This window comes from Lampris incognitus, chromosome 9 (assembly GCF_029633865.1).
Source record: "Lampris incognitus isolate fLamInc1 chromosome 9, fLamInc1.hap2, whole genome shotgun sequence".
NCBI classification, from domain to species: domain Eukaryota; kingdom Metazoa; phylum Chordata; class Actinopteri; order Lampriformes; family Lampridae; genus Lampris; species Lampris incognitus.
This window is the reverse complement of record NC_079219.1, coordinates 38,921,793-38,949,763: the sequence shown is the minus strand read 5'-3', so window position 1 is coordinate 38,949,763 and position 27,971 is coordinate 38,921,793. Positions and strand designations below refer to the sequence as shown.

General features: G+C 43.6%; 1 protein-coding gene across 2 annotated transcripts in view; it reads left to right on the top strand.

Moving 5' to 3' along the window:
* grik2 (glutamate receptor, ionotropic, kainate 2) overlaps positions 1-27,971 on the top strand; it is a 316,356-nt gene that overhangs the window by 171,633 nt on the left and 116,752 nt on the right. For both annotated transcript variants that reach the window (XM_056286734.1, XM_056286735.1), the window contains 3 exons: positions 3,552-3,695; positions 11,684-11,791; positions 13,284-13,397. In XM_056286734.1, coding sequence (XP_056142709.1) covers positions 3,552-3,695; positions 11,684-11,791; positions 13,284-13,397 — 366 coding nt within the window. The remainder of the gene's footprint in view (positions 1-3,551; positions 3,696-11,683; positions 11,792-13,283; positions 13,398-27,971) is intronic.

The window sequence follows — 27,971 nt, the reverse complement described above, 5'->3', positions numbered from 1 at the left end:
TTTGATGAGTTGGCTGGCGGGGGACCTGTGCAGCTGACATATAAAGCCCGGGCATTTGAACAATTCATGAAAGTGTTGAAATCAATCTAAGCTTAGGAGATTTAATAAATCTCTCTCTGTGAGAGAAGCACGAGGAGGCGACAATGAGGTGGAAAAATAGACGGCGTCAGGGGTAATGCTCATATTGGCTGACACAGGGGAAAAGCAGCTTTTAAAGCATTTAGCTTTAATTTCATTCAGGAGTGACATAATTGATTTTAATGAGATGTTTATAGAGTGAAGTGGCGGTGTTTCTAAATCATTTGCAAGTCTGCCTGACGGGTACTTCTGAGGCTCACACCAGGGAGAAAAAAGAAGAAGAAAAACGAGAGGAATGCAAACCTCTGCTGCCAAAACTCACACTGCTGCCTCTCCTCCCACCAGCTCTCTCCCTGCCGTCTACTCAATCCCCCGTTCATGTTCCCTCACTCCCGCATAGGAGAAAAAAAACCCCGATACATTTGTGTGGTTATTTGAATAAAGGCAAAATGAAATGCATTGGAACACTTTTCTTACTTATTTATGAAACACTTCATTCATTCTCGGAGTCTTTTGGATTTCCGTCACTAATGAGTTTGAAAAGTACATACCAGGGCTGGGCCATGGTTCAGTATTATAGTTTATTGTCTTTCACGGATGGAATTTGGATAGTGTTGTAATGATCCAAAATGTTATTGCCTAAATCAATAACTAGAATATATGACCTGAAATTTATCACAAAATGAGGTTTTAATATATGAGGGAGTCTGCTACTACTACTACTACTACTACTACTATTACTACTATTACTACTACTACTACTACTACTACTACTACTACTTTCAGCTGCTCCCATTAGGGGTCGCCACAGTGGATCATCCGTTTCCATTTCTTCCTGTCTTCTGCATCTTCCTCTGTCACACCAGCCACCTGCATGTCCTCTCTCACCACATCCATAAACCTCCTCTTTGGCCTTCCTCTTTTCCTTTTCCCTGGCAGCTCCATATTCAGCATCCTTCTCCCAATATAGCCAGCATCTCTCCTCCACACATGTCCAAACCATCTCAGTCTTGCCTTTCTTGCTTTGTCTCCAAACCGTCCAACCTGAGCGGTCCCTCTAATATAATCATTACTCTTAGCATCTTCAACTCTGCCTCCCGTCCTTTTGTCAGTGCCACTGTCTCCAAACCATATAACATAGCTGGTCTCACAACCATCTTGTAAACCTTCCCTTTAACTCTTGCTGGTACCCTTCTGTCGCAAAGCACTCCTGACACTCATCTCCACCCACTCCACCCTGCCTGCACTCTCTTCTTCACCTCTCTCCTGCACTCCCTGTTACTTTGGACAGTCGACCCCAAGTATTTAAGCTCATCCACCTTCGTCACCTCTACTCCTGGCATCCTCACCATCCTGCTGTCATCCCTCTAACATATGAGGGAGTATTATTTCAAAACCATTTTTGTTTTGATATTATACTATTATTTACCATATCAAACAGTTATGTTTGATATGTATGTCAGTTGATGGACCTCGGTTGGATATGTGAGCAGATGTAGTGATATACATTGATATAATGTAAAATTCCATATGATTACCATCGTTTCTAACATGTGCCTACACATTGTTTTTAATGACAATAAATTGAATTGAATTGAATCGGATGAAAATAATATTTTCGATATCGCCCAACAAGGACATACCTTTTGCTACCCTGTTCTCTTTCACACAGACATGGTCGTGTGGGATTGCTTGTACTTTCTTACACAGTTCCCCTGCCAATGCTGTCAGCTTCTCCTGTCCTGTGTGTCAGAGCCGTGATTGACTGACAGGGTGTTGCATTGCCATTATGAGCTCCCTCTGGGGCCGCGTGCAGTGTAAACTGAGAGACTGAATGGTGAAATACGCAGGTGCAGCCTGCACTCTTTAGCACCGAGGGGAAGGAAGACACGGCTCGCCTCTGTGCAGCTGGCAGCAACACCACCGCTCACCCCCACCCCGACCCAGCAACCTCCCACTCCCATATCCAACTGGCTGCACAAACACTCCACAGCCTCCGGATAACACCCACGCAAGCAACAAAAAAAAAAAATTAACACTACATTTTCCCCAACACGTTTTCTTGTAATGTAACAAAATAACATAGCTCACACTCCCAAATTCATATCTGCACTCCATCATATCTTCAAGATAGAGGAAGCCAAGTTTGAGGACTTTGAAGAGTGCTAATCTACTGCTGTTTATCAAGCTAACGCCGACAGAGTCGCACAGATGCTTACGTTCAGGATTTTCTGTCGGTGTGTCTTAACCTCTTTATTTACCGTCCAGCTGCCCCGTCTTCTGCCCGACCCTCGGGCACAAAATCAGGACTCAAATGGGGGAAAATGACAGGTTTGCGAGTGATTTATTTTGCGGCACGACGATTTCCGACACAGCCTAAGGCGTGATTTCCATACAACAAATGTGTAGAGCTCTTGTGATTGCTTTTCAATCAAGCGAGACAAACACTAATTAAGTTTTTTTTCCTTGTTCCTTTTCTTTTTTTTTTCGGAGGGGCTGTGGAATTAGAGCGTGCTTTCGTGGAGCGTGGATGACTGGCACTTCCCTGATGGCTTTGGCGATACTCCCCTTTCTTGGCCGGCTGTTTACTGTCAAGGCTTTATTAAAGAGAGAAAAAGGGAGAGCAAGTGTGCTTGCCGCACTCGTATAGACTTTAAAAGACGTCTGGGTGTCCAGTCTAAGAGTTTATACATTTATTTGTTTGTTTGGGTCTAATTTCCTCTGAACAATGACTATTGTTTCCTTTTTTGGGCCCCCCCCCCTTTTTCTCCCCAATTGTATCTGGCCAATTACCCCACTCTTCCGAGCTGTCCCGGTCGCTGCTCCACCCTCTCTGCCAATCCGGGGAGGGCTGCAGACTACCACATGCCTCCTTCAATACACGTGGAGTCGCCAGCCGCTTCTTTTCACCTGACAGTGAGGAGTTTCGCCAGGGGGACGTAGCATATGGGAGGATCATGCTATCCCCCCCGAACAGGTGCCTCGATCGTCCAGAGGAGGCGATGGGGTAGCGACCAGGACACATACCCACATCCGGCTTCCCACCCACAGACACGGCCAATTGTGTCTGTAGAGACCTCCGACCAAGCCGGAGGAAACATGTGGATTCGAACCACCGATCCCCGTGTTGGTAGGCAACGGAATAGACCGCTACGCTACCCGGACGCACAGTCACCTATTTTTTTTTTTAAACGTTTTTGTTTTATCACAGGTTGCAGAAAAGCTCCTCACCTTTAGCTTTAGCTCTTCCCAGACCTTACAAATATTGAGGCTCCGCCACACATATCCAAATCAAGGGTAAGGCATAGCAGTAGCCAGCTGAAGTGTATTTATGACGATAACCACCTAAAACAATAAGTACAATACACAAGGATGGTAGTGGATTATTAGTACATTAGGCAAGTGCTTTGATGGCTCTTGCAATGTGTAATTCCATCCAGTCTAATATTGGACGGCTGTCTCTTTGTTTGCAGACGGACGCAGCCCTGATGTATGATGCAGTACATGTGGTAGCCGTGGCTGTGCAGCAGTCTCAGCAGATCACTGTCAGCTCATTACAGTGCAACCGACACAAACCATGGCGCTTTGGGAACCGCTTCATGGCCCTCATCAAAGAGGTAGATACCTTCTGCTTGTTCTTGATTTTCTATCCCTGTCTCTCTTTCCCTCTATTATTCTGCCTTACTCTTTGTATCTCTTTGTATCTCTCTCTCTCTCACACACACACACACACACACACACACACACACACACACACACACACACACACACACACACACCTAGTTCCTCTACATATACAGGGAAGGAAATAAGAGTATATTTGTTAAAGAGGACAAAAAAATATCTTTTACATGGCAAACTATTGTGTGCTCAATGCAAAATATCCAAGTTTGTGGGGTTCCTCTTTGCCTTCCTCTTTGTTTTATCTTGTGAATCTGTGAGCTAATGAGGGAGAACCCTAACATGGGCTCCCCCAATCTTCCACTTAACTGACAAGAGGTACGGCATGAACTTTTCCATAAGCTTTCCCAGAATCAAGAATTAAACACAATCAAAATTACATCAAATACAAATTAAAGAAATTAAATACGTATGACCATGAATTGATGACTTTGAAATACAGAGGTTGTTGATATATGCAATTTGAAATACCAGGTTCAATATGGCTGCCCTCTAGGGAGTACAGTAGAAATATGATTAAAATTGTAATTCTCTCTTTTTTTAACATTCCCTCATGTCTGTATTCCCCCCTTTCTCTTTGCTTTTCCCCATCTCTTTTCGATCTGCTGTTGTAGGTTGTATTTGGGTTTGAGACTTTAAACTCTCTAAGCTTATAGAGTCATCCTATGGAAAAGCCAGCTCTTATAAGTGCCTGTCAGCTAAAAGCATGATGGTGTCTTTGCTGTGTGTTCATTGACAATGGCAGCGCCAAACCAGAGTGATGTGCTTCACAAGTCTACACAACACTCTCTTCAAGTCCCCTTCACTCTGCATCTATCTGTGCAGTTTGGGCTATATCCATATTCAGAAATTACTATATTTGTGTATTCTGTTGCTGAATTATGATATGCAAGGTAACAGACAGAAACACTTTCTGCAGTACAAAATAGGTTGGCAAAATATCTCTGAACACAATCAACATCAGAATCAGTTTAAACTGGGGAAGTGCCTGAGACTGACCCCTGAGATTTTGGTTGGATCAAGGTCAATGCCAAAGCTGTATGCTTTTAAATACTTTCTTTAGAGGCCCTGAAATAAATCATTGCAAATAAATAAAATTATCAAGCAGTAATACCAAAACACTACTGGTTAAAACTTCACAAATGCTAAGATTTGCCTGCCTTTCTTATAATACAGTGAGTATTAAGGGTTTTTTTGAGTTAACATTTTAAGAAACTGGAGACTGCAAGGTGGTGACGGGAGAACATAGCTAGGCAGCATCGGATGGTGGTCTGTACGATGACTTTGAAGATCAAGAAGAAGAAGAGAGTGAAGGCAGAGCCAGGGATTAAATGCCGGAAGTTGAAGAAGGAAGACTGTCGTGTGGAGTTCAGGGAGGAGTTAAGGCACTGGGTTGAGGTAAAGAGTTGCCGGATGGCTGGGTAATTACTACAGAAATAGTGAGGGCGACAACTAGGGAGGTACTTGGTATGTAATCTGAATGTGTGATATTACAAGAGCCTGTGCCAGGAGTTGTGCTCCATGCTCAGACAGGTAGGGTCTAATTTTCCTGATTTTGTACAGGGCAAATCGGCACGACCAAGCAATCGAGGCCACGTGAACTTTAAAGGTTAGCTGGTCATCAGTCATGACACCCAGGTTTTGTGCAGAGTTTGTGGGCATGAGTTGGGTTGATCCGAGCTTTATATTGATGGACTGGCTGGGATAACATGGAGCTCAGTCTTAGATAGTTTAAGGCATTATTTCATTCATGCAGAGATACCAGTAAGGCATGACAATATCCATGCTGAGACTGTGAGGTCATCTAGTGGGAATGATAGGAAGAGCTGCGTATCGTCAGCATAGCAGTGGCACGAGAAACCATGGAAGCAGATGATTGCACCAAGTGAGGTGGTATACATTCACCGGCCACTTTATTAGGCACACCTGTCCAACTGCTCGTTAACGCAAATTTCTAATCAGCCAATCACATGGCAGCAACTCAATGCATTTAGGCATGTAGACATGGTCAAGACGATCTGCTGCAGTTCAAACCGAGCATCAGAATGGGGAAGAAAGGTGATTTAAGTGACTTTGAACATGGCATGGTTGTTGGTGCCAGATGGGCTGGTCTGAGTATTTCAGAAACTGCTGATCTACTGGGATTTTCACGCACAACCATCTCTAGGGTTTACAGAGAATGGTCCGAAAAAGAGAAAATATCCAGTGAGCGGCAGTTCTGTGGGCGAAAATGCCTTGTTGATGCCAGAGGTCAGAGGAGAATGGCCAGACTGGTTCGAGCTGATAGAAAGGCAACAGTAACTCAAATAACCACTCATTACAACCGAGGTATGCAGAAGAGCATCTCTGAACGCACAACACGTCGAACCTTGAAGCAGATGGGCTACAGCAGCAGAAGACCACACCGGGTGCCACTCCTGTCAGCTAAGAACAGGAAACTGAGGCTACAATTCGCACAGGCTCACCAAAATTGGACAATAAAAGATTGGAAAAACGTTGCCTGGTCTGATGAGTCTCGATTTCTGCTGCGACATTCGGATGGTAGGATCAGAATTTGGCGTCAACAACATGAAAGCATGGATCCATCCTGCCTTGTTTCAACGGTTCAGGCTGGTGGTGGTGGTGTAATGGTGTGGGGGATATTTTCTTGGCACACTTTGGGCCCCTTAGTACCAATTGAGCATTGTGTCAATGCCACAGCCTACCTGAGTATTGTTGCTGACCATGTCCATCCCTTTATGACCACAGTGTTCCCATCATCTGATGGCTACTTCCAGCAGGATAACGCGCCATGTCATAAAGCTCGAATCATCTCAGACTGGTTTCTTGAACATGACAATGAGTTCACTGTACTCAAATGGCCTCCACAGTCACCAGATCTCAATCCAATAGAGCACCTTTGGGATGTGGTGGACCGGGAGATTCGCATCATGGATGTGCAGCCGACAAATCTGCAGCAACTGCGGGATGCTATCATGTCAATTTGGACCAGACTCTCTGAGGAATGTTTCCAGTACCTTGTTGAATCTATGCCACGAAGGATTAAGGCAGTTCTGAAGGCAAAAGGGGGTCCAACCCGGTACTAGCAAGATGTACCTAATAAAGTGGCCAGTGAGTGTATATTGAGAAGAGAAGGGAACTGAGCACTGACACTTCTCTCCTCCAAGATACTTTAAAAGTTCTCCCTGGAGGTAGGATGTGAACCCGTGGAGGGCAGATCCTGAGATACCAAGCTCAGTGAGAAAATAAAACAAAACTAATCAGTCCAGTCAGACGGTTTTCCTGGTTGACTGCACTTTTTTGCGCAGGCCATATTCTTAGTTTAGGACAGTTATTTATTATCTGTGGCTTAGCTGATGAGTGGCTCTGTCTAGTCAAGGACCGTAGAGAGCGCAGAGTACATCTTACATCTACCTGCCCTCTACGGCGTAGGTTAAGTGTACAGTGTGGGTTGAGGTTGAAATAAAGTAGAGCAGCACACAATTTATTTCATATATTTCGCATTTCACAGGTGCGTTAGTGCAGTGCCAATCAGTCGATGCAGACCAGACATCTGGCTCATATGCACCAGTCTTGGCCCCCTGGCCACTTATTGGGGTTCAGGAGTTTACAAGATGGTAGTGAGACCAGCTTTGTTGTATGGTTTGGAGATGGTGGCACTGACAAAAAGACAGGAGGTGGAGCTGGAGGTGGCAAAGTTGAAGATGCTAAGATTTTTGTTGGGAGTGACGAAGAAGGACAGGATTAAGAACAATTATATTAGAGGGACAGCTCAGGTTGGATTGTTTGGAGGCAAAGGAGGGGGGCAAGATTGAGATGGTTTGGACATGTGTGGAGGAGAGATGCTGGGTATATTGGGAGAGGGATACTGGACATGGAGCTGCCAGTGAAGAGGAAAAGAGGAAAGACAGGAAGAAATGGAAATCGATGATTCGCTGTGGAGACCCATAACAGGAGCACCCAAAAGAGGAAAACGTTTTAAGACATTGCTTTGGACTCTGGGAACTTGTGATGGGCATCTGTCATTTATGATATTTTCACAGACTGAATGATTGATTAATTAAACAATAAATGATAATTAAATAACACTTGATGGATAAATAATCAGTAATGAAAATAATCCTTAGTTTTAACCTCCCATTGTTTACACTGGAAACTAAACTGGCAACCTTTAGGCTTGAAGTTATGCTGAGGTCTCCTTGTGCCAGCACTTGCTAATTCTCTTATTTGCAAATATATTCTGTATTTGCATTTGGTTAGCTTGAAGAAGTCTAATCATTTTCAGTAGTTGCTGAGTTTCACTGTGATTATGATTTTTGCATATTTGCTATTTCAGACTATTTATCATGCAAAATAAATAATATACAAAGAAAAACTTACTAAGCCATTCTTCCAAGACTGATGTCTCCTAGTAATGTCAATGTTGATTTGTGTTTATATCCACATTTACCAAACCACTAGCTTCACAGCCATCCATTGCTTGTCTTATTTTCAACAATTTTTTAATGAAATGTTTGTAAAATGTTTACATCTTTTTCCAGGAACTTCTTTATCATAATGAAATGTAAAATCTTTCTGAAATGCACAGCTTGTTTCAGCTTTGGACACAAATAAAATGTTAAAAGTTTAAAGTGTTGATTGACCAATATATTCTTATATCACTGCATCCCGTGCAATACACACCAAAAAGAGCCAGTTTGACTTTCCTCAGGGGAAACACTCCATATTGTCCTCAGTGGTGGAAGGAGATAAGATAACAGAGTAAATCTTATTCCACAAGGGAAGATGCTTTAATCCTCTCCCTTTTTCTCCCCAATTGTATCCAGCCAATTACCCCACTCTTCCGAGCCATCCCGGTCGCTGCTCTACCCCCTCTGCCGATCTGGGGAGGGCTGCAGACTACCACATGCCTCCTCCGATACATGTGGAGTCGCCAGCTGCTTCTTTTCACCTGACAGTGAGGAATTTCACCAGGGGGACGTATTGCATCGGAGGATCATGCTATCCCCCCCCCCCCCGGACAGGCGCCCCAACCGACCAGAGGAGGCGCTAGTGCAGCGACCATGACACATACCCACATCCGGCTTCCCACCCACAGACATGGCCAATTGTGCCTGTAGGGATGCCCGACCAAGCCGGAGGGAACACCGGGATTCGAACTGACGATTCCTGTGTTGGTAGGCAAAGGAGAAGACCACTATGCCACCCGGACGCCCTGCTGCTTTAATTTTATGGGATGTTTACCATTACATATATCCATGCTTTCTTCTCAAAAACAGCAAAGAGCTCATTGCTTCATATTTCTACAGTGAAAATATTCAATATTTCTCTGAGTGGTATAAGGATTTGTGTAAGTGAATAAACCTTATTCCACAAGGGAGCAACAGTTTTGTTTTTGTTGGATGTTTAGTATGGGGGAACCGTATGTCCATATTTGTGCTGTCTGTGTAATGAATACATAAAGGAACCTATCTTTATGCTTGCTCAATAAGGGAACCAGTTACTTGTGATTTTCAGAGTGAAAATCATAATTGTTGTGCTTAATTGTACAAACATTATTAATTTGTTGGCTATAAACAGTTTAATAGGGAATTAATGAAACATTTTAAAAGGGTACTTAAACACAGTCTAAATCTGACTATTTTTATGTAAACATACAGTAATTATTAAAATATTCCCATAGTTCAATGTTCCTTATTTTTCTTATCTAACTTAATGTTGAAATCATTTATCATTCACAGAACACACTTCTGTTCGCAGGACAAAACCTGATTTTGTCACATTCGAAATCATTCACACAAACAGCTGTCCCAGATCTTTACCCTAACTGTAACTACACTGAACCTATACCTTTGAGTCTTTTAAAATATGCACCCACAGCTGCTAGTTGATAAAAAGTGGCTGCTCACTTAACCACTGTCTTCTGTATCTGATATAGTCCCAAACATCTGACTTTGCGTTGTTTTTAACAATTAAATCTGTCCAGCTGACCTCTTTCTCACTCTCCACTCTCCTGCTGTCCACTTCCGGTGTGGGAAGATGGCAGCGCAAATTCGCATTTGCAGCGGCCTCACCCAGTGTGAGAAGATGGCAGCCCAAACTTACGTTTGCAGCAGCTTCACCCAGTACCGTCCATGCAGTGTTTTGTCCACGTCTGCATCTACGTTTGTCTTCATTTGATGGCTGGGAGAGCTGGCGCTGGATTGGCTGGGAGAGCTTGGTCTGCTGTATCCTGTGGGCCCAGGGACCACGGCCCTGCCTGGAGCTGTGCACGAAGAGGAAACACCGAGGGCGATCTGACAGGACGCGGAAGCGGGGCAGACTAAGCTAACTGCTAGCCCATGCAGACCGGCAGTTCCAATAACACTGAGGGCAGTCTGGCGGCAGCCTTGCATAGCGTTGACTGTGTTTTTAGTGTTGTCCGTGTGGAGTACAGGGAGGTGTATCGAAGGTGTCTAGCTGGGAGAGCTGGCGTTGGATCGGCTGAGGGGAGATTTGTCTGCTGCGTTCTGTGGGCCCAAGGTCCATGGCCCTGACCAGAGCTGGGCCCAAAGAGGAAACACCGAGGGCAGTCTTGACAGGACGCGAAAGCGGGGCAGGCTAAGCTAACAGCTAGCCCATGCAGACCGGCAGTTCTGACAGTCATCCTGGCTGGCGTTCGTTCTCCTGGACAGCGTTTTTCTTTTTTTTAGTTTATATATACGTTAGTTTGGATATATGTATTCTTGTAGTTCTTCTAGTTTTTGGATGTGTTTTTGTCTTTGTGTTGCGCTGCTGTGGGCTTGGGGAAGCGATGCTTTGTTTCATTTCATGTGCGCAACTGCATGAAATGAAATGATAGATAAAGTGTTTCTGATTCTGATTCTTGTCTTTCCAGAAACTGCCTCTTCATGTTTGCCCAGTTGACTGTGTCTGGCATTAGTCGCTCAGTAAAGAACACGCTACCTATTGGCTCTGTGCAATGCAGAGCATGTGTGATCAACGTCATGCATTGCTGTGCTTATACTGCAACCTCTGTGAATAGAATATCACAAATGCTCATATCGCAATAACGGTATCTATACAATACATCTTTTTCACCGCTATTGTCATGTTGATTTCAGTTGTCTTGGGCAAAAGTCATTATTGTAATCATAAAAGTCTCTTGGAGTTGTATTTTGCTCAATTCCTGCACAAGAAGATGGCACATTTCCACCTTTGGAAAGGACATGAGGTTCCAGCTTTTTTCATGTTTGCAACCCTATTAAGAACATAAATTTAGGCATGGAAATATAAAGCATATATCCTCAGTCGTCAGTTTTATGAATAGTAACTGTATCAATGGACACTCCTCACTTCACCCAAGTGAGTCAGAGCAGCATGACAGATGTTTTCTAACATGGCTGGATCTATTGAGTACGTACCATCCAGACCTGACGCCCACGCATCACCTAAAGATAGACACAGAAGACACCACATCCATAGCGGGGCCTTAACACTGACAGCAGCCGTGCCTGCAAAGAGTTTCCTACTCTGAGCCACTTTCACATTTGGTAGTGCCCTGTCATCCCCCTGCATATTTGTAGGGATATGATAATCACTTTCTTCTTGAATGCAGCCTCAGAAGTTTATCTTACAGGAAACCTAAATGGTATAGAAGTGAAAGAGAGGAAAGAAGGAGAGTGTGCATGTGTTTATAGTACTTGTAGTTCTTTAACAGTTCCCCTCTACACTGACATTTAAACCACATGAAAGTCATAATAAAGTTCAGATTTACCCTCTCTCTCCCTCTCTCTCTCTCTTGCACTATATCTCTCTCTTCCTCTCTCCATCCATCACTTCTCTCTCTCTCTCTCTCTCTCTCTCTCTCTCTCTCTCTCTCTCTCTCTCTCTCTCTCTCTCTCTCTCTCTCTCTCTCTCTCTCTCTCTCTCTGTCTCTCTCCAGGCTCACTGGGATGGACTGACAGGGAGGATCACTTTCAATAGGACCAATGGCTTGAGGACAGACTTTGACCTGGATGTCATCAGTCTGAAAGAGGAGGGTCTTGAGAAGGTTGTGTTTCTTTTGTGTGTGTGTGTGGGGGGGGCATGCTCTTATATGTGTGGGTGTATTATATATGGGTGTATTATATACTATACCTGATGCTAGGAAAGGGGAGACATCCTTTCTCCAGTTTTTTAGCACTCAAGATTCATGGATTTATCTGTGGGCATAACATTTTATAGATTCACACCAAGATCACAGATGCAAATAACATTCCTACACACAATTTTACTCACTTCACGTGCCCGTCCCCCCCGTATGCCTCTCAGCATCATCTTCTGACCTCAAGTCTCTACACTATGTATGTCTGCACCTCCATGAATAATTTACTCTATTAATAAAACCCCTTCAGAAGCCCTCCAGCCTCATGAAGGCTGAATTAAAGAGTTGATTTGCAATTATAAAGCCCATCTCTGGCACTCGCACAGGGCATCAGAGGAGCCCCGCGGAGCCGAGACTCGTGTGGCTGTAAGTGTTTGTGGTTTCTGTTAGTGATGCTGAGGGCAAAGGGAAAGGTTCTCCTAAGAAGACTTGGGGGAGAAGATGAGAAGGAACACAAGGAGCCTGGAGGCACTTGCCGATACCCTTCTCATCTACTTTGTCAGGGCAACATTATTTCCTCCATCCTCAATGCTGTCCTCCAGGCCCCTTGCCCTGTAACACATTTTGCACAAGGCAGGGGGCTAATCCAAATCCTAGGTCATCTCTTACATTATTTCTTGCAGGAATCTCAGTGTATGCAAGCACCCTCTGACTAGTTTCCGAGTTCACACAGCTGTCAACTGTGTCCTAAGGGTGCTGCGTGGTATTCTGGGGTTTGTAAGAGGAGACAGTCTTGCTCAGTGTGTGTGTGTGTGTGCGTGTGTGTGTGTGTGTGTGTGTGTGTGTGTGTGTGTGTGCGCTTGCATGTGTCTGTGTTTATCCATCTCTCTGTGTATATCTTCTTTTATGCTTGATGTAAAGACATACAGGCATGGGCGTCCGGGTTGCGTAGTGGTCTATCCCATTGCCTGCCAACACGGGGATCTCCAGTTCGAATCCCCGTGTTACCTCCAGCTCGGTCTGGCATCCCTACAGACACAATTGGCCATGTCTGTGGGTGGGAAGCTGGATGTGGGTTTGTGTCCTGTTCACTGCACCAGTTCCTCCTCTGGTTGGTCGGGGCACCTGTTGGGGGGGGGGGTAACGTGATCCTCCCATGTGCTACATCCCCCTGGTGAAACTCCTCACTGTCAGGTGAAAAGAAGCGGCTGGGAACTCTACATGTATCGGAGAAGGCATGTGGTAGTCTGCAGCCCTCCCCAGATCGGCAGAGGGGGTGGAGTAGCGATCGGGACAGCTCGGAAGAGTGGGATAATTGGCTGGATACGATTGGGGTGAAAAACGAGGAAAAATAAATAAAAATAAAAAAAACCAAGACATACAGTCATAATGGTTGGGTATCACAGCTCTTTTCCTGGACCTTTTTCGAAATATATTAAAAGGTGATTTTGTTTTCCAGATTGGAACCTGGGACCCTCCTAGTGGCCTGAACATGACAGAGAACCAGAAGGGAAAGACAGCCAACGTATCAGATTCCTTATCCAACCGATCGCTTGTTGTCTCCACCATACTGGTACACTTTTCTTCTTCTTCTTCTCTAATCTATACTGCAATTTAGCAAAGGACTTGAATGTCAATTTATAGTCAGAATAAATTGCTATGGTGTTTTATGGTGAGAGCGATTATTAAAAAAGGCTAGAACAGCTCTCAGCCCTAATTGACTCACTTAAAAGGTGTCATTATGTTAGCTTTTTTCCTCTTGAAAACACTTCAGTGCCTTGCCTTGCCTTACCTCTGGCCTTTCTTAAGAGACGTTTGACAGGATAGTGTCTGACTCAGCCGAGGAAAATTAGCTCAAAACACTGTATTCTCTACCTGCCAGTTCGCTTCGCTGCTACCGAGGACTGCAATTTGTTGAGAACAGGCTGGAGCAGGGCAAATGGAGTGATGGATTGTCCAATAAGACTTCACGGTTAACCAGTCTCCCTCCCATCTACCAGTTTATCAGCACCTACTGCCATATTGTCTCTCCAACTAGTGGTGCCATACCCAGAAATCCAAGGGGAACTCTGGGAGGGAAAACACTGAATCTTAATTATCTCTTGTTTCCTACCTTTTGAGTGATTATTCACTATTTTTTCCTTGAATTAAGGGATTATTCACTTTTTTCCTTGAATTATCATTTAACCCAATTTTATCCAATTATGGATCACTATGAAGGCACATCATTTATGTCCTTATCATGTTTTGTCATTCTTTTTGTTTTTTTGGAATTTCCCCCCCCAATTCTATCCAGCGAATTATCCCACTCTTCCGAGCTGTCCTGGTCACTGCTCCACCCCCTCTGCTGATCCGGGGAGGGCTGCAGACTACCACATGCCTCCTCTGATACATGTGGAGTCACCGGCCGCTTCTTTTCACCTGACAGTGAGGAGTTTCGCAAGGGGGATGTAGCGCGTGGGAGGGTCGCGCTATTCCCCCCAATTCCCCCAAACAGGTGCCCCGACCGACCAGGGGAACCGCTAGTGCACCCGCAGACACGGCCAATTGTGTCTGTAGGGACGCCCGACCAAGCCGGAGGTAACACGGGGATTCGAACCGGGATCCCCATGTTGGTAGGCAACTGAATAGACCATTACGCCGCCCAGACGCCCCTTCGCTGTGCTTGTATGCGTGTTTCTATTTGTGTATGTTGGTGCACAAAGGCAAGTGCGTGCTCATGTGAGTTTGTTTGTGCATTAGCAAGTCATCATAATGAAGGAAACTTCTGGAATGAAGACAAATTAAAGTAATTTATAATCCTGTTATTAAGAAGCTTAGTGCAAAAAAATAACAATATCAGCTAAATTGCGGGTTGTTATTATTTATCCGAGGCTTCTTTCCTTCCATGCGTGCTGCGAAGTTATTGGATTGCTGTTATTAGTTAAGACTCCACACGGCTATAATTGCCATATCAGGATTGAGTCATGGGGAGATCTGCGATGCTGTGAACAAGAAGAAAGAGGAGGGAGGGCTGACAATAATTGGGTTTGTTACATTTGATTGATGCACACTTTCATCCAGCTTCTCATCATTTTCTAAGGGATTATGTACTATAAAACATGATGTAATTACCATTGAGATGTTGGCCTATCAACAGTTTACCCGCCTTGGAAATTGCTCCCATAGTGCAATGCTAAAAAAGAAGTATCTACACTAATGGCAGCTATAATGTATATATTGTCTCATGAGAATGCTGATTGTGTAGGCCTCCACTACAGAAGCACTCTGTCTTGTTAGTCATTTAAAATAACATTACTGTATTTTTTATTTGTATTTTTGCTTATATTTGTATATCTTGGCCTTGCAATCCAATAATATCCCAGTGCGTAGTATATTGCATACCATGCAGGCTATGCAATAGAAATATAGCTTGGATATCACCAATCATTAGCATTAATGGAACATGCAGAATGTTATAGACTGCTCCCGTTTCAAGAGGAGCTTGCCTTTGCCAGTATTTCAGGTGTTTAGTATGCAAGATGTGACTAACAATTAATTGAAACAGAATTAAGTATGTGACTTTTATTTACTCCCATTATGCCATATGTGAGCCAGCAATGAGGGTGATTTAAAGGTACAGATCTGCACCCCGAGTAAGGTGCCTGAAGATCAAATGTACTGTATTTTAAATGATGAATTGAAGGACAGGGACTGCACGAGGGTGTGAGGGAGAAGGAGAAAGAAAACATAAGGGAGAGCAGCGGATGGGGTGAAAGTATGTGACAGTAAAAGTAGTGGTCAGTGTGAAATCCAAGGACCTCAGGATCAAATCATCTTCTGTCAATTTGGCTATGAACATCTGGGAACACTCCTTCTGGCTATGCTGTAAGGGAATGGAAACAAGAAATTATTAACTGGCTACACAGACATCCAAAACATGCATTTTGCAAGCAGGGGATCAGCGATTCTACAAGGCAGGGGTACACTTTTTGTACCCAGGTACAAAAAGTGTCTCCCCAGGTACCCTAGGTACACTTTTTGACCTGGGACCCACCAAATATGTTGTGCAATAAAATAAGCAATGAATTCTCATTACCTTTCAAAAAGTGAAGTAATTAACAATCCTTTGTGTATTGTATTGTTGTCAATATTAAATACTATTTTAGTGATATTTTGGAAACCATTGAAAAGACTGTGTTAGAGCTATTGCTGTAAAATCATTTAATATGCATGTTTGTTATTTTGTGTTATACCTTGGATATAATTTTATATTTAGTGAACATGTTGAAATGGGAGAAGTGAAATCTTTATATGTAAGCCCACATATGAAAAGATTTAGTGTGAAGCATTTTGATTGGCTGCTGAAGTTACTATAAATGTTTAAGACCATAAATGGAGCTCCAGAAGCATTCAACCAGAGAGCATCGCAGTCTTTTGACCGGCACATTATGTAATTTCTTAAGCAGAGCTTAGAATTCATCCTTTTAATTTTGTACTGAAATTTAATTGGTAACACTTTATTTTAGGGGGATCGGAAATTACCCAGTAATTTCCTAGTAATAAGGTGGTAATTATCACGTAATTTCTTAGAAATAAGGTTGAAATTACTTTGTAATTTCCTAGTAATAAGGTTGTAGTTTTTACAGGTAATTTTACAGCTAACCCTGACCCAAATTGCAAGGTAATTTCAACCTTATTTCTAAGAAATTAAGTGATAATTACCACCTTATTACTAGGAAATTACTAGGTAATTCCCCCCCCCTAAAATAAAGTGTAACCGTTTAATTTCATAGTAAAAAAAAAAGAAGACACTTTGAATTCAAGACTTTCATTTTCAGATTTGTGTCGAGTGTGAAAAGGTCCTGAGCAAGTGAGTCAGCATGGCTGCTCTCACAGACTGAATTGTTTGTATTGACTCAAAAAGTATGAACATATTTTTTGTTTGTCTTTTTATGTAGATAAATAAACAGATATTTGACCACAAAAAGAAATAAATGGGAATTTCTGAGCTGTGTCTCAAACAAATTGTGCATATTTTGGAGATCCTGCAACCCACCTGGCTCCCTGGCGACCTGTAATTTGAAAACAACTGCTCCATGGACTGCCAAAATGTAAAGAGCCAATAAGGGGCGATAGTGTTTGGGTCCCAAAAGGAACTCTTCTCAGTCAAATTCAAAATGTTCTAACTGCTAAATTTGCTTTTTAATGTCTGTTATAGGTCCTGAAATTAAGTTGTAATGGTTAGAGTTGGTCCTGGGGGCTGATTGTGAATTGACATGTAGACCATGATTCCCAAGAGAGAAACCAGAGGTGATTGTGGGAAAATTAGTGTAAAATGCAATATCTTCTGCATCATTTTATAAAGATATTTTATAATAACAGATGAGTAATAATTGTGCTTCAAATGTTAATCTCATCATAATCCACTATATATCTTGGGTCTGTTAAATACTTGTGACATTAATTTATTTCTTTTTTTTCCCCTTGTTAACAGTTCAACCAAAATAAATAGACTAGTAGCTGGACTTCTTAAGCTCATGCATTGCATAATTACCACATAATTGTAAAATTGTTGATGTTTTCAAAGGCTGGTTTTAATCTGAGAATCTGCTTACTGTAGAAAGAGGCATCACTCTTGTGATGGCTCACACTCTTGTGATTTCTTATCTGTAATTCACCTGTGGGCCTGAAAATGCACTATGGCAGTGATTCAACATGTCCGTTACCTGGTCCTTCAAATGGTACTTCAGTGTTGCATTATGCATGTCTAATAGACTTGAATGGGTAGTGCTGCTGCCGGTGGCTTCCAGTTCTTATTACCGTTCCTTGACGGCAACTTGAGTTGAGTATCCATTAGAAGGCTACAAGAGCTAGGGTTGATCCAGCTAGCTTAGTTAGGTACACCTGTGCCCAATAGCATATTGTGGGGTTTCAGTCAGGGCCTTCAGTAAAAAAAAAAAGGACACCCCACCCCCCACACACACACTTTAATTTCTCATATGATTGCCAATACAGCCAACATAGCCACATACAAAATACACTACTACTTCCTTTGACTGCTCCCGTTAGGGGTTACCACAGTGGATCATCCGTTTCCATCTCTTCCTGTCCTCTGCATCTTCCTCTGTCATGCCAACCACCTGCATGTCTTCCCTCACCACATCCATAAACCTCCTCTTTGGCCTTCCTCTTTTCCTCTTCCCTGGCAGTGCTGTATTCAGCATCCTTCTCCCAATATACCCAGCATCTCTCCTCCACACATGCCCAAGCCATCTCAATCTTGCCTCTCTTGCTTTGTCTCCAAACTGTCCAATCTGAGCTGTCCCTCTAATATACTCGTTCCTAATCCTGTCCTTCTTCGTCACTCCCAATGAAAATCTTACATACAAAATACACTATCATGCACTATGCACTACTGGATCAACCCCAACAAGACAGCTAATCTTCAACCTCCACAACACACACACACACACACACACCACTGTGTACTATAGCAGCGCTTGCAGCATCACCATCAGATCTCCCTTTACAGCAACCTGACTGCATAGGCACACCACATAGCACAAAAAACAACTAGATGTATACACTCATTAGAGTGCAGATCTCTGCCAGGCGTATCTGCCCTTCTCCGGTACTTGGACTTGGCAACAAACCATGATTTTTAATGATATAAAATTAATGTAGGCAGATGACTTTCATTCATTCTAAAGCAATAAACAATGGTAAGAAAAAATAACTCAGCCACGGGAAATGTTTTATTGTAGCTACTGAGGTGATTTCCAGCTGTGACTGTGATTAATCCTACTCTTGAAATTGTATTTTTATGGCGGAGTTTTAACATTGGAGTCTCTGGCACTTCTGTGTCTAATCCTCCTCATGTTGTCAGTCAAACATGGTGGCGAGGTGAATAAAATGAATTATTTTTGGATCATCCAGTGTTCCTCCAGTTCTCCTGTGCTGAAATCTTTTTTTTCTTTTATTCTATAGAAGAAACATTCAAAATACAACACAAATAGTGAAATACCAAACAAATAGTGAAATAAAACATTTCACAAACCCAACGAACTCTACAGAATTGATTGCAGCACAGGTAGACAAAACAGAAAACAGTGAGGTAACCTGTAGGCCTTGACATGGCTTCCAGCCTACAGACCCCCACCAAATCAAAGAAATCAAACAAAAAAGTTACATAAACCACACACAGTATACTGTTTAACTAAAATCCAACATTACCATCCCTCCTTCCCCAATCACAACAAAAGTGCTCCCCTCTACAAATCCACCAACAAACGTTTCTTCTCTAACATAACCATACAACAAATTAACATCTCTTTCCATTATACTCCTAAAAACATTCCACACCTCAGATTTCCTCTTTTCATAATAGGCTATATTCCTCCTTAGCTCGACAGCAAACCTTGCATGGTTTAAAACATAATTTAATAAAACGTGCTGAAATCAGCAGCGAATGATTTGCGAAATACAATTGACTTCTCATTTACTTTACCCACTCACATCGGAATACGTAATGGACACTGCCGCTGCCCGATCTAAATCAACTGTGCATGCTTGTGGCGACAGAGACAAGATGGTGGCATGGCAGTGATGAGCCGAACATTTAAGTACACAAGGGATGAGCTAAAACAACAGCAGAGACGTGAGATTGAGTACTTAACTATCTAGCAAAATGTCACTTGAGTGGGAAGCCACATTAGTGGAGATAAAAGGAAAATCACCATGTTGAGCTGGAGTGCGCAATCTTCTTCTTGTGTATGGAGGATAAGCAAAGCTTGACTTGGTTTTCTCTTTAGCCTTTAACGTTAGGCATACTTATTTAGGCAAATACAGCAGGTCTCTTGGCTCTCTACTAAAGAGTCTTACAACACACTGTCGCACACAGAGAACGTGGCGACGTCACATCTGAATGTACTGTAAAGCCTTAGACAGAACAATAATACGGCTGGTACCGTAATACAGTGAGTAAGGGTGCCATCAAGTAACAACACTTAACACTCCCACTCGCTCTTAGTTCACTGGGTTAACTGGAAAACAAAACAAAAAGAAAAAATAAGGCTTATTCTTTACCTTGACAATGAGAACACACTCTGCACTTTTAAGTGCCAAACATGTCTTGGGCAAACCTCTTTAGCTTGGTTGCTGGCTTTGTCATTACATCAGCAATCATCTGCTCAGTAGGACGGTATTCCAAGATTACCTTTCCACTATTTAGTTTCCCTTATGAAGCGGTACTTAATATCAATGTGCTTGGACCTCTGCCTGTTTACTGGTTTTCTGGCTAGGGCTATAGTACCTTGGTTGTCTTCGTACACCTTTGTTTGTGCATATTGGTATTTGTCTATACCTCTGAGTAGCTATTCTAAGTAGATACGTTCCTGTATGGCTGATGCTAAGGACATGTACTTTGCTTCGCAAGTAGATAGTGCTACTGTCGGTTGTTTTCTTGTCTTCCATGAGATCAAAGAGCTTCCTTCACTTAGACTGATACAATAGCCTGATGTACTACATCTGTCTGTTACATCTGATGGCCAGTCAGCATCACTGTACACTCTTAGACCTAGTCTCTCTGTGTCATTTCTCTTGAAGCATAACTCTTGTTCTGCTGTACCTTTGAGGTATCTGAACACGTGTTTTACAGTGTTCCAGTGTTCTTCTGTTGGTTCAGCAAAGTGCTGAGATAGTTTACTGTCCACGAAACTTATACCTGGTCGACTGCATGTGGACAAGTAAATTAAACGTCCTACTGCCTCTCTGTACTTTCTTGGCTCTTTCATTTTCTCAGCATTTTCTGAGTACTCAAGTTTTGGCTCCCATGGAGTCTCTCTGGACCTGCAATCCTGCATTTCAAATCTCTCCAGCATTTTGCTCACATATCTCTTCTGTGACATTTTAACTTGACCTTCTGCTTGCTCAAAATCTATCCCCAAGAAATGTTTCAACTTTACCAGGTCTTTTATTTCGAACCTTTCGGTGAGCATCCCCTTTACACTTTTCAGTACACCCTTGTCGTTAGCTGCTATGATCAGATCGTCAACCCATATTTTCAAGATTACCTTTTCGTTTTGTTTTTCTCTTGTATACACACAGTGATCAGTGGGATTCTGTACAAAACCATTTTCACTCAAACATGTATGTAACATAGTGTTCCAGTTTCTGCCTGACTGCTTTAGACCATTGAGAGACTTATTCAACTTGCATACTAGCTTTTCAAACGTTTCTGACTTTTTCTCATAACCTTCTGGTTGTTCTATATAGATTTCAGTCAATTGGTGCATGCAAATAGGCTGTCTTAACATCCATCTGGTGTAAGACTAGGTTCTCCTGCGCTACCTTCTCCATGACCCCTCTTACACTTGTCATTATCAGCTGTGGGTGAGAATGTCTCCTCGTAGTCAGTTCCTGGTTTCTGACTGTAGCCTTTTGCTATGAACCTTGCCTTGTATTTATCTGATCCATCAATGTCAAACTTGAGTATGTAGACCCAATTACCCCCCATTGCCTGTTTACCTGGTGGCAATTGGGTGAGGCTGAAGGTCCCGTTCTCCTTCAGTGATCGTATATCCTCGTTCATGGCATTTTTCCACTGCCGTGATTTGGTTGACGCTATGGCGTCCTGGTAGGTTTGAGGAATGTCACATACTGCTCTATAACAAGAGTCCACGCATGTTTGCAGTTTGTCCTCTGTATCCTCAGTCTTAAATTCCTGTAGGTAAGCTGGTCTCCTCTTGGTTTGTGGTGGGTTTCTTCTGATTACAGTCTCGGTGACTTTGCCCAGCTGTGTGCGTTCAGTCTGTTCAGGTAAAGTCTCAGAAACTCCACTCTGAACACCCTGACCTGGTACATTTTCATCAACAACATTTTCTTCGCTGTCATTGACCCTGGTATGTACATTCCTATCACCATATTCTATGTATGACTCAGGTGTTTGTGTTTCCTTTTCCTTGGCTGTCTTAGTTGTGAACTTCACCAGCCTGTGCTTTTGGACCCTCTCTGTGCCTGGATAGTACACTAGATAAGCTGGGCTGTTTTTATTGTAGCCAATGAAAACACCTTGCTCACACCTTGAGTCTAGCTTCCCTTTCTCTGCTTGTAAGCAAAACACATTTATCCAAATTTCTGCAGTTTGGATATGTTTGGTTTCTTGCCTGTGAACAGCTCGTATGACGTTTTCTTTGTGCACCTGCTATAGCACATGTTCCTCACGTAAGCTGCTGTCTGCATAGCGTAGTTCCATAGCTTATCTAGTAACTCATTTTCTATCAGTAAGCATCTGCTCATATCATAGAGAGTTCGCCAACCTCTCTCTGCTGTGCCATTTTGGTGGGATGAATAGGGTGCAGACATCTCGTGTCTAATCCTATTCTTGGTTAACAGTGCCTGGAAGTCTCGGCTTGTAAACTCAGTGCCGTTATCTGAACAGATACACTTGACTTCTCCATAAGGTGCCATGTCTTCTAAGAACCTTTCTGTGGCTTACACTGTATCACTCTCGGACCTCAGAAAATACACCAACACGGTACCTGAGTAGTCATCTGTAAAAGACTGCATATCTGTACCCTTCTATGCTCAGTGTTGGCATAGGACCAGCTAAGTCAGTGTGGACTAGTTCTAAGGGTTTCTTAACCTCTCTGTCTGGCTCCCTATTTCTTGTCTGGGTGAATTTGCCGTGTACACACTTCACATAACTGATCTGGTCTGACTGCACTTCCTTTTATCTCCATGCATTTCACTACACCTTGTAACTTTTGTACATCTTCATAGTTACAATGACCCAAAATTTCATGCCAAGTTTGCATGTCGTGACACCCTTTACATTGGTCAACACTCTCCTCAACAGTTGGCAAGTAATACAAATTTCCACTCTTGTGGATGTCAAACCTGCTACCGTCCTTGGTAACCATGCGACTGTCCCCTTTCTTGAAAGTGATTGTTGCCCTTTCGTTTGTTGTTCTTGCCCCCGAAAATATGTCATGTGGGTATGAAGGCATGTACAGTGTATCCCGTGGCTGTGCTCTGTGCTGTAGTTCCTCTTTGTTGTGCTATTCCTCTGCACTTGGTCCAATCGGCTAACTCCACTGAATGGATGTCAGGCTGGAATGAGTTGTCGAAGCATTTAGACTTTACGATGTCGTTCACGATGTGGGATGTTGCTTCTGCATCCACCATGATGCCTTTCATCTTCACGTTGGCTGGTGGTCTCTCATTCTTTGTGTGCTTGGCCTTGAAGAGATGGTCTTGGTCGCTATTTTGTTCCTCCGCGACTTTTCTGACATCATCTTGTTCCCCCTTTTTCTTGCACAGGGATTCTTGGTGTGTATTATTTTTGCAGTAATTGCGCCACTTTTCGAAAACATTTTCTTGCCTTGTGCCCTTTTATTCCACACTTGTAACATGTCATATTGGCATCTTCATCTTTTCTGTGGCTAGCGTGCGTCTTGGTGGGGCTTTGGCCTTGCCTTGCACATGTCTTCATCACATTATCCGTAGCTCTTGCCGTGTTCACTTTCTCTGCCTCTTCATAGACCGGTTGTCTTCTTTTAAAGTCTGCGAACGTAACCTTATCTTCGTTTTGTGTTATGTGGCTGGCTAGCGGCTTAAAAGAGTCTGGTAGCTCACCTAGTATCATGGCTAAGATCAGTCCATCACTCATGGTCTCGCCTGCATCTCTCAGAACCGTAATGAGGTTCTCCGCTGTTATTATGTAGTCGGTAACACTCTCGTTGTCCGCCATGCGTAACTTGGTCAACAACGTGTATAAATTTATTACCGCGGCTTGCTTTTTCCAGAATAATGTTCTTTCAGTATTTTCAGAGCCTTCCTGTCATCATCAGTGGCTTCATGTCTTCTCAGCGATAGGTTTTTATCATCTATCAGTCTTATTAGCTCAGCATAGCAATCAGCATTCTTCCTCCTATCTTCAGCTAACTGTTCTTCCCTAGCGCCGGTGGGCTCATATAAAATAGTCTCTTTTAGCTTCAGAGTATGTAAGTAGCCTAGGAATCTTGTTTCCCACAGCGCCCCCTAGGCGAAAGCCTTGTAAACAAAATATTGAACATATTGTAGCGAATTCGGGGGGCAGTCCGGGAACCGCCACAGCTGGGACGCGAACCCATGTCTCCCGCTCCACAAGCGATAACGTTAACCAGTCGACTAAAGGGTCCGACCCGTTAGTCAAGGACCAACGTGTCTAATTATCCATACATGTTACAATATTGAACATATCTGTATAACTGCATAATAAACTTGTCTCTAACATTTCTGCACTTGTTTTGCATATCCCATTTTTAACTCTTACACATTGTCCCCTCCCCACCTTACAAAAGAAGCGTCCTCGCTTCAGAATAGTTAAACTCAAAAGGAACTGTTAACCTCAAAAACAAACAAATGATGGTAGTATTACAAGAACATGACAACAAGTTAAAATACAGTTGTTTTTTTTTGTTTTGTATGTTCATGTTCATAACAGTCTTCCACAGTCCATTGTGCTCATATGTGGCAATCAGCCACAAGGAGCAAGCATCAGGTCATTCATCAGGCCTGTAGCACTGTGAGGGACGCACACAATGTCCAAACCTGGTTCTCACATCTGATGAAGGCCCAGCAACAGGGGACAGTTCACTGGCAGATCTTGCTGCAACATCTCCCCATTGTAGCAAGAGAGTAGTGGCTCTCTCAGAGCGGGGGAACAACTGTTGTCTGAGCTGTAGCTGGACTGTCAGAGCAGTTTTGTTTGGATGGACCCCAGTAAATGTACGGTCTGCAGCCTGAAAGTGCAGTGAGCCGTGGGGGACCAGGGCCATGTGCTGGTGGTGTCAGTCCTATAGGTGAGGGTGAACTCTTGTCCGCTGACCAGGCAGAGCGATAAGGTTTCAGGCTTAGCTCTGGGATCTTGCTGGTCTAAAAGTTCATAGTCAACTCCAATGTCACTTGTGCCTGAGTCGAGGCACCGTAGCACCTTAAAACGGCCAGTCCACTTAGGTGACAGCTTTTGTCTAGCGAGGGTTGGCAGGTCAACCCATGCTAAGTCACCTGGCTCATAGGCTGTGTGTTTCATGTGACGATCATAGTAGTGCTTTTGTTGTGCACCTGCTACTTCAATGTGATGAGCAACAGAGTGAAAAGCAGTACAAAGTCTCTTTAATAAAGAAGTGGCATATTTACTTGGAGTAGCTGAGGTGGCATTAGAGACTCCACGGGGTGTCTCCAAGGAGGAGATCAGCAGGTAAATGGGCCTCCCTGCCATGGGTGAGGAAGAAGGGAGTGTGTTTGGTGGAGGAGTGAACGCTTGTGTTGTATGCAAATTCAACCTGTCGCAGGTGGTTATCCCATTCACCTCCTCTGGTGTAGAGATATTTTGCCAACTGGTCCTTTATGGTCCTGTTTGCTCTTTCAACCATGCCATCTGACATTGCATGATAGGGCGATGTCCTAGTTTTGTGTATTCCCAGCTGGGAACACAGTTCTTTGACAAGATCTGACTCAAACTGACGACCTTGGTGAGTGTGCAAACTTTGAGGCACACCGTGGTGGCTGACGTAGTCCTCAAACAAACATTTAGCCACAGTAGTTGCATGTTGGTCAGGGAGTGCATACAGGTTAAGGTACTTTGTGAAATAGTCCATTACAACAAGTATGTACCGATTACCACTGCATGTGAGAGGCAGTTCAGTCAGGTCTGCTGCAATTTTCTCAAAAGGCTTAGAGGTGACTATATTTTACATAGGGGCCTGCTGGTGTGGTACCTGTGCCCTCCTAGCTTCACAGCCAGTGCACTGCAGACACCACTGGTTTATATCACGTGCCATGCGAGGCCAATAGCATCTGACCTGAGCACTCTGCAATGTCTTTTGTGCACTGAGGTGGCCAGAGAGTGAATGTCTATGTAAAGTTTGTAACACTTCTTTCGGCAAGTTACTAGGGACTACAGTCTGTAAAATAGTGTCACCTGGAGGAGGTCTGATTTTGCGACACAGAAGACCATCAACAAGGGTGAGTTTAGGGAACTCTCTCCAGTTCTGTCTCATTTCAGGTGATCCTGCTTCAATATTTGATAATGGTGGTCTACTATCAGTCAAAACCCAGTTCATGATTATTTGCAGATCAGGATCAGCTTTTTGAGCTTGGATGAAATGTTGTCTGTCCATATTCAAAAGTGACATGCCCACGGTTGCTGCTGCTGCTGCAGTATCTAATGAACCTGACTGCACATGGGTTATGAAGTCCACAGTGGGTGAAGGAGTGGGTGTGGACTCTGAGCAGGGTGCTGGCTCTGTAGACGGGGTGCATGTGAGGGACTCTGGGTCTGTTTGAGTGTGGGTGGAAACACATTGCACCTGAGTGGCTGCAACCACAGATGTGGCATCCTCAACTGGCAGTTGACGGCGAGACAATGAGTCAGGATTAGCATGTTTTTTTTTCCTTATCTGTATTCAATAGTCCAGTCATAGGGATCTTTAAAGCCACTCTTAGTGGGGTATTGTGGGCCCTTTTCTAAGTTCAGCATCGTTTTCACGTACAGAATTTACTGTCTGCATGGGGCTGGTGTCTCTAGCCACATTAGCTGGGGATACAGGAGTCACTAACCTGGCTGCATGGCGTGCCCGCTCAGCTTGGGAGGCAACATCAAAAGCCTCAGCAAAGTCTTCACTCCTCTTTCATGACACTTTACTTGTAGCTCCTGGTCCAAATCAGCAATGAACCGACACATTTTCATATATTATGTGGCATTATGTTCAAAGTCCGGGACGACTTCTTTAATAAGTCGGCATACATCTGCAGCATAAACTTCCATGGCTTCATTGGGCAGTCTATGGCGGGCGTTTGGGGATGTTTGAAATGATGCAATGACATCCTTTTGCCCAAAAGCAGCCTGCAGATGCTTCTTCGTTTCAGTATATGAGCACTGAGTTTCACTGGGCAGATTGTCCCACACAATAAACAGTTCAGGTGGCAGTCTAGTCGGTAACTCGGATGCTAACACTGTGGGCAAATCCACACCGCTGTCCTCGTAGCGTGCATCTTGAGTTACCTCATAGCGGCGAGCCCATAGCTGAAAAGACTCACGGCCATCGTGGAGGAAGGGTGGCGGTAGAGGACTGCCCCGCGGGGCTCCCTGCGTGCGGCTGGACTGTGGCGATGCTGACGCTGAAGCTCCGGGTCGGCTCGGGCTGCCCAACTGCTGCTCTCCAGCTGAGAGTTCCTCGTCGGACATGATGACTTTTCTTCCTTTCTTTAATATTTGGTTAGCTCTCAGGCGGAGACCGAAACACGGTTTCTAAACTCTTTGCAGCTAACAAAACAATAAAACGCGGATGGTAAAGGCGAGCTAACTCACTGTACTGAAGGCTAATCTGAGCTAGCGGCTAATGCGGCTAACTTTAGCTTCCGGCGTCGGAGATTTACAGTTGAGCAGAGAATCCCACAAGATGATTTTTCCACAGCAGAAACATCCCACCGCTGCCACCAGTGTAAGCGACGTGGGTGAGTAAAGGAATAAAATCAGCCCAAACACGTTCTGGGTCTTTCTCATAACTTTTAGTGAGCTCCGACACAACTGAACAGCAGTCCGTCCACTCAATCACATGTCTCCATCTCTCCTCTCCTTTTTTTTCTTCTTCTTATCTCTCTACCCTCCAACCAGCTCAAGAAACAGCGCCCCCAAGGCGAAAGTCTTGTAAACAATATTGAACATATTGAACAAATTTATATAAACATAAACTTGTCTCTACCATTTCTGCACTTATGTTTTGCATATCCTATTTTTAACTCTTACACATGTTAGGGTTACTACTCCTGTGTTCCTTTGACCAAGGCATGGCAAGACGAACTGGATTTGGTCCCCGGATGATGCACGCCGGCTGCCCACTGGGCCTAGGTGCAGTGGGCAGAGCGTAATTTGAAGGGCATAATTTCCCTACAGTGATCAATAAAGTATCTCCAAATTAAAAAAGAAAAAAAATTGCAATTTTTTTTAAGGCTGATAGGTCGAGCAGTTTGCGAGATTAACTGCGGACGGACACACACACACACACACACACACACACACACACACACACACACACACACACACATACAACCAAATGCATAATCTCATCCAGGCTACTTACTGCCTGACAGATAACAAACGAGTTTGCACAGTTAATGTAGT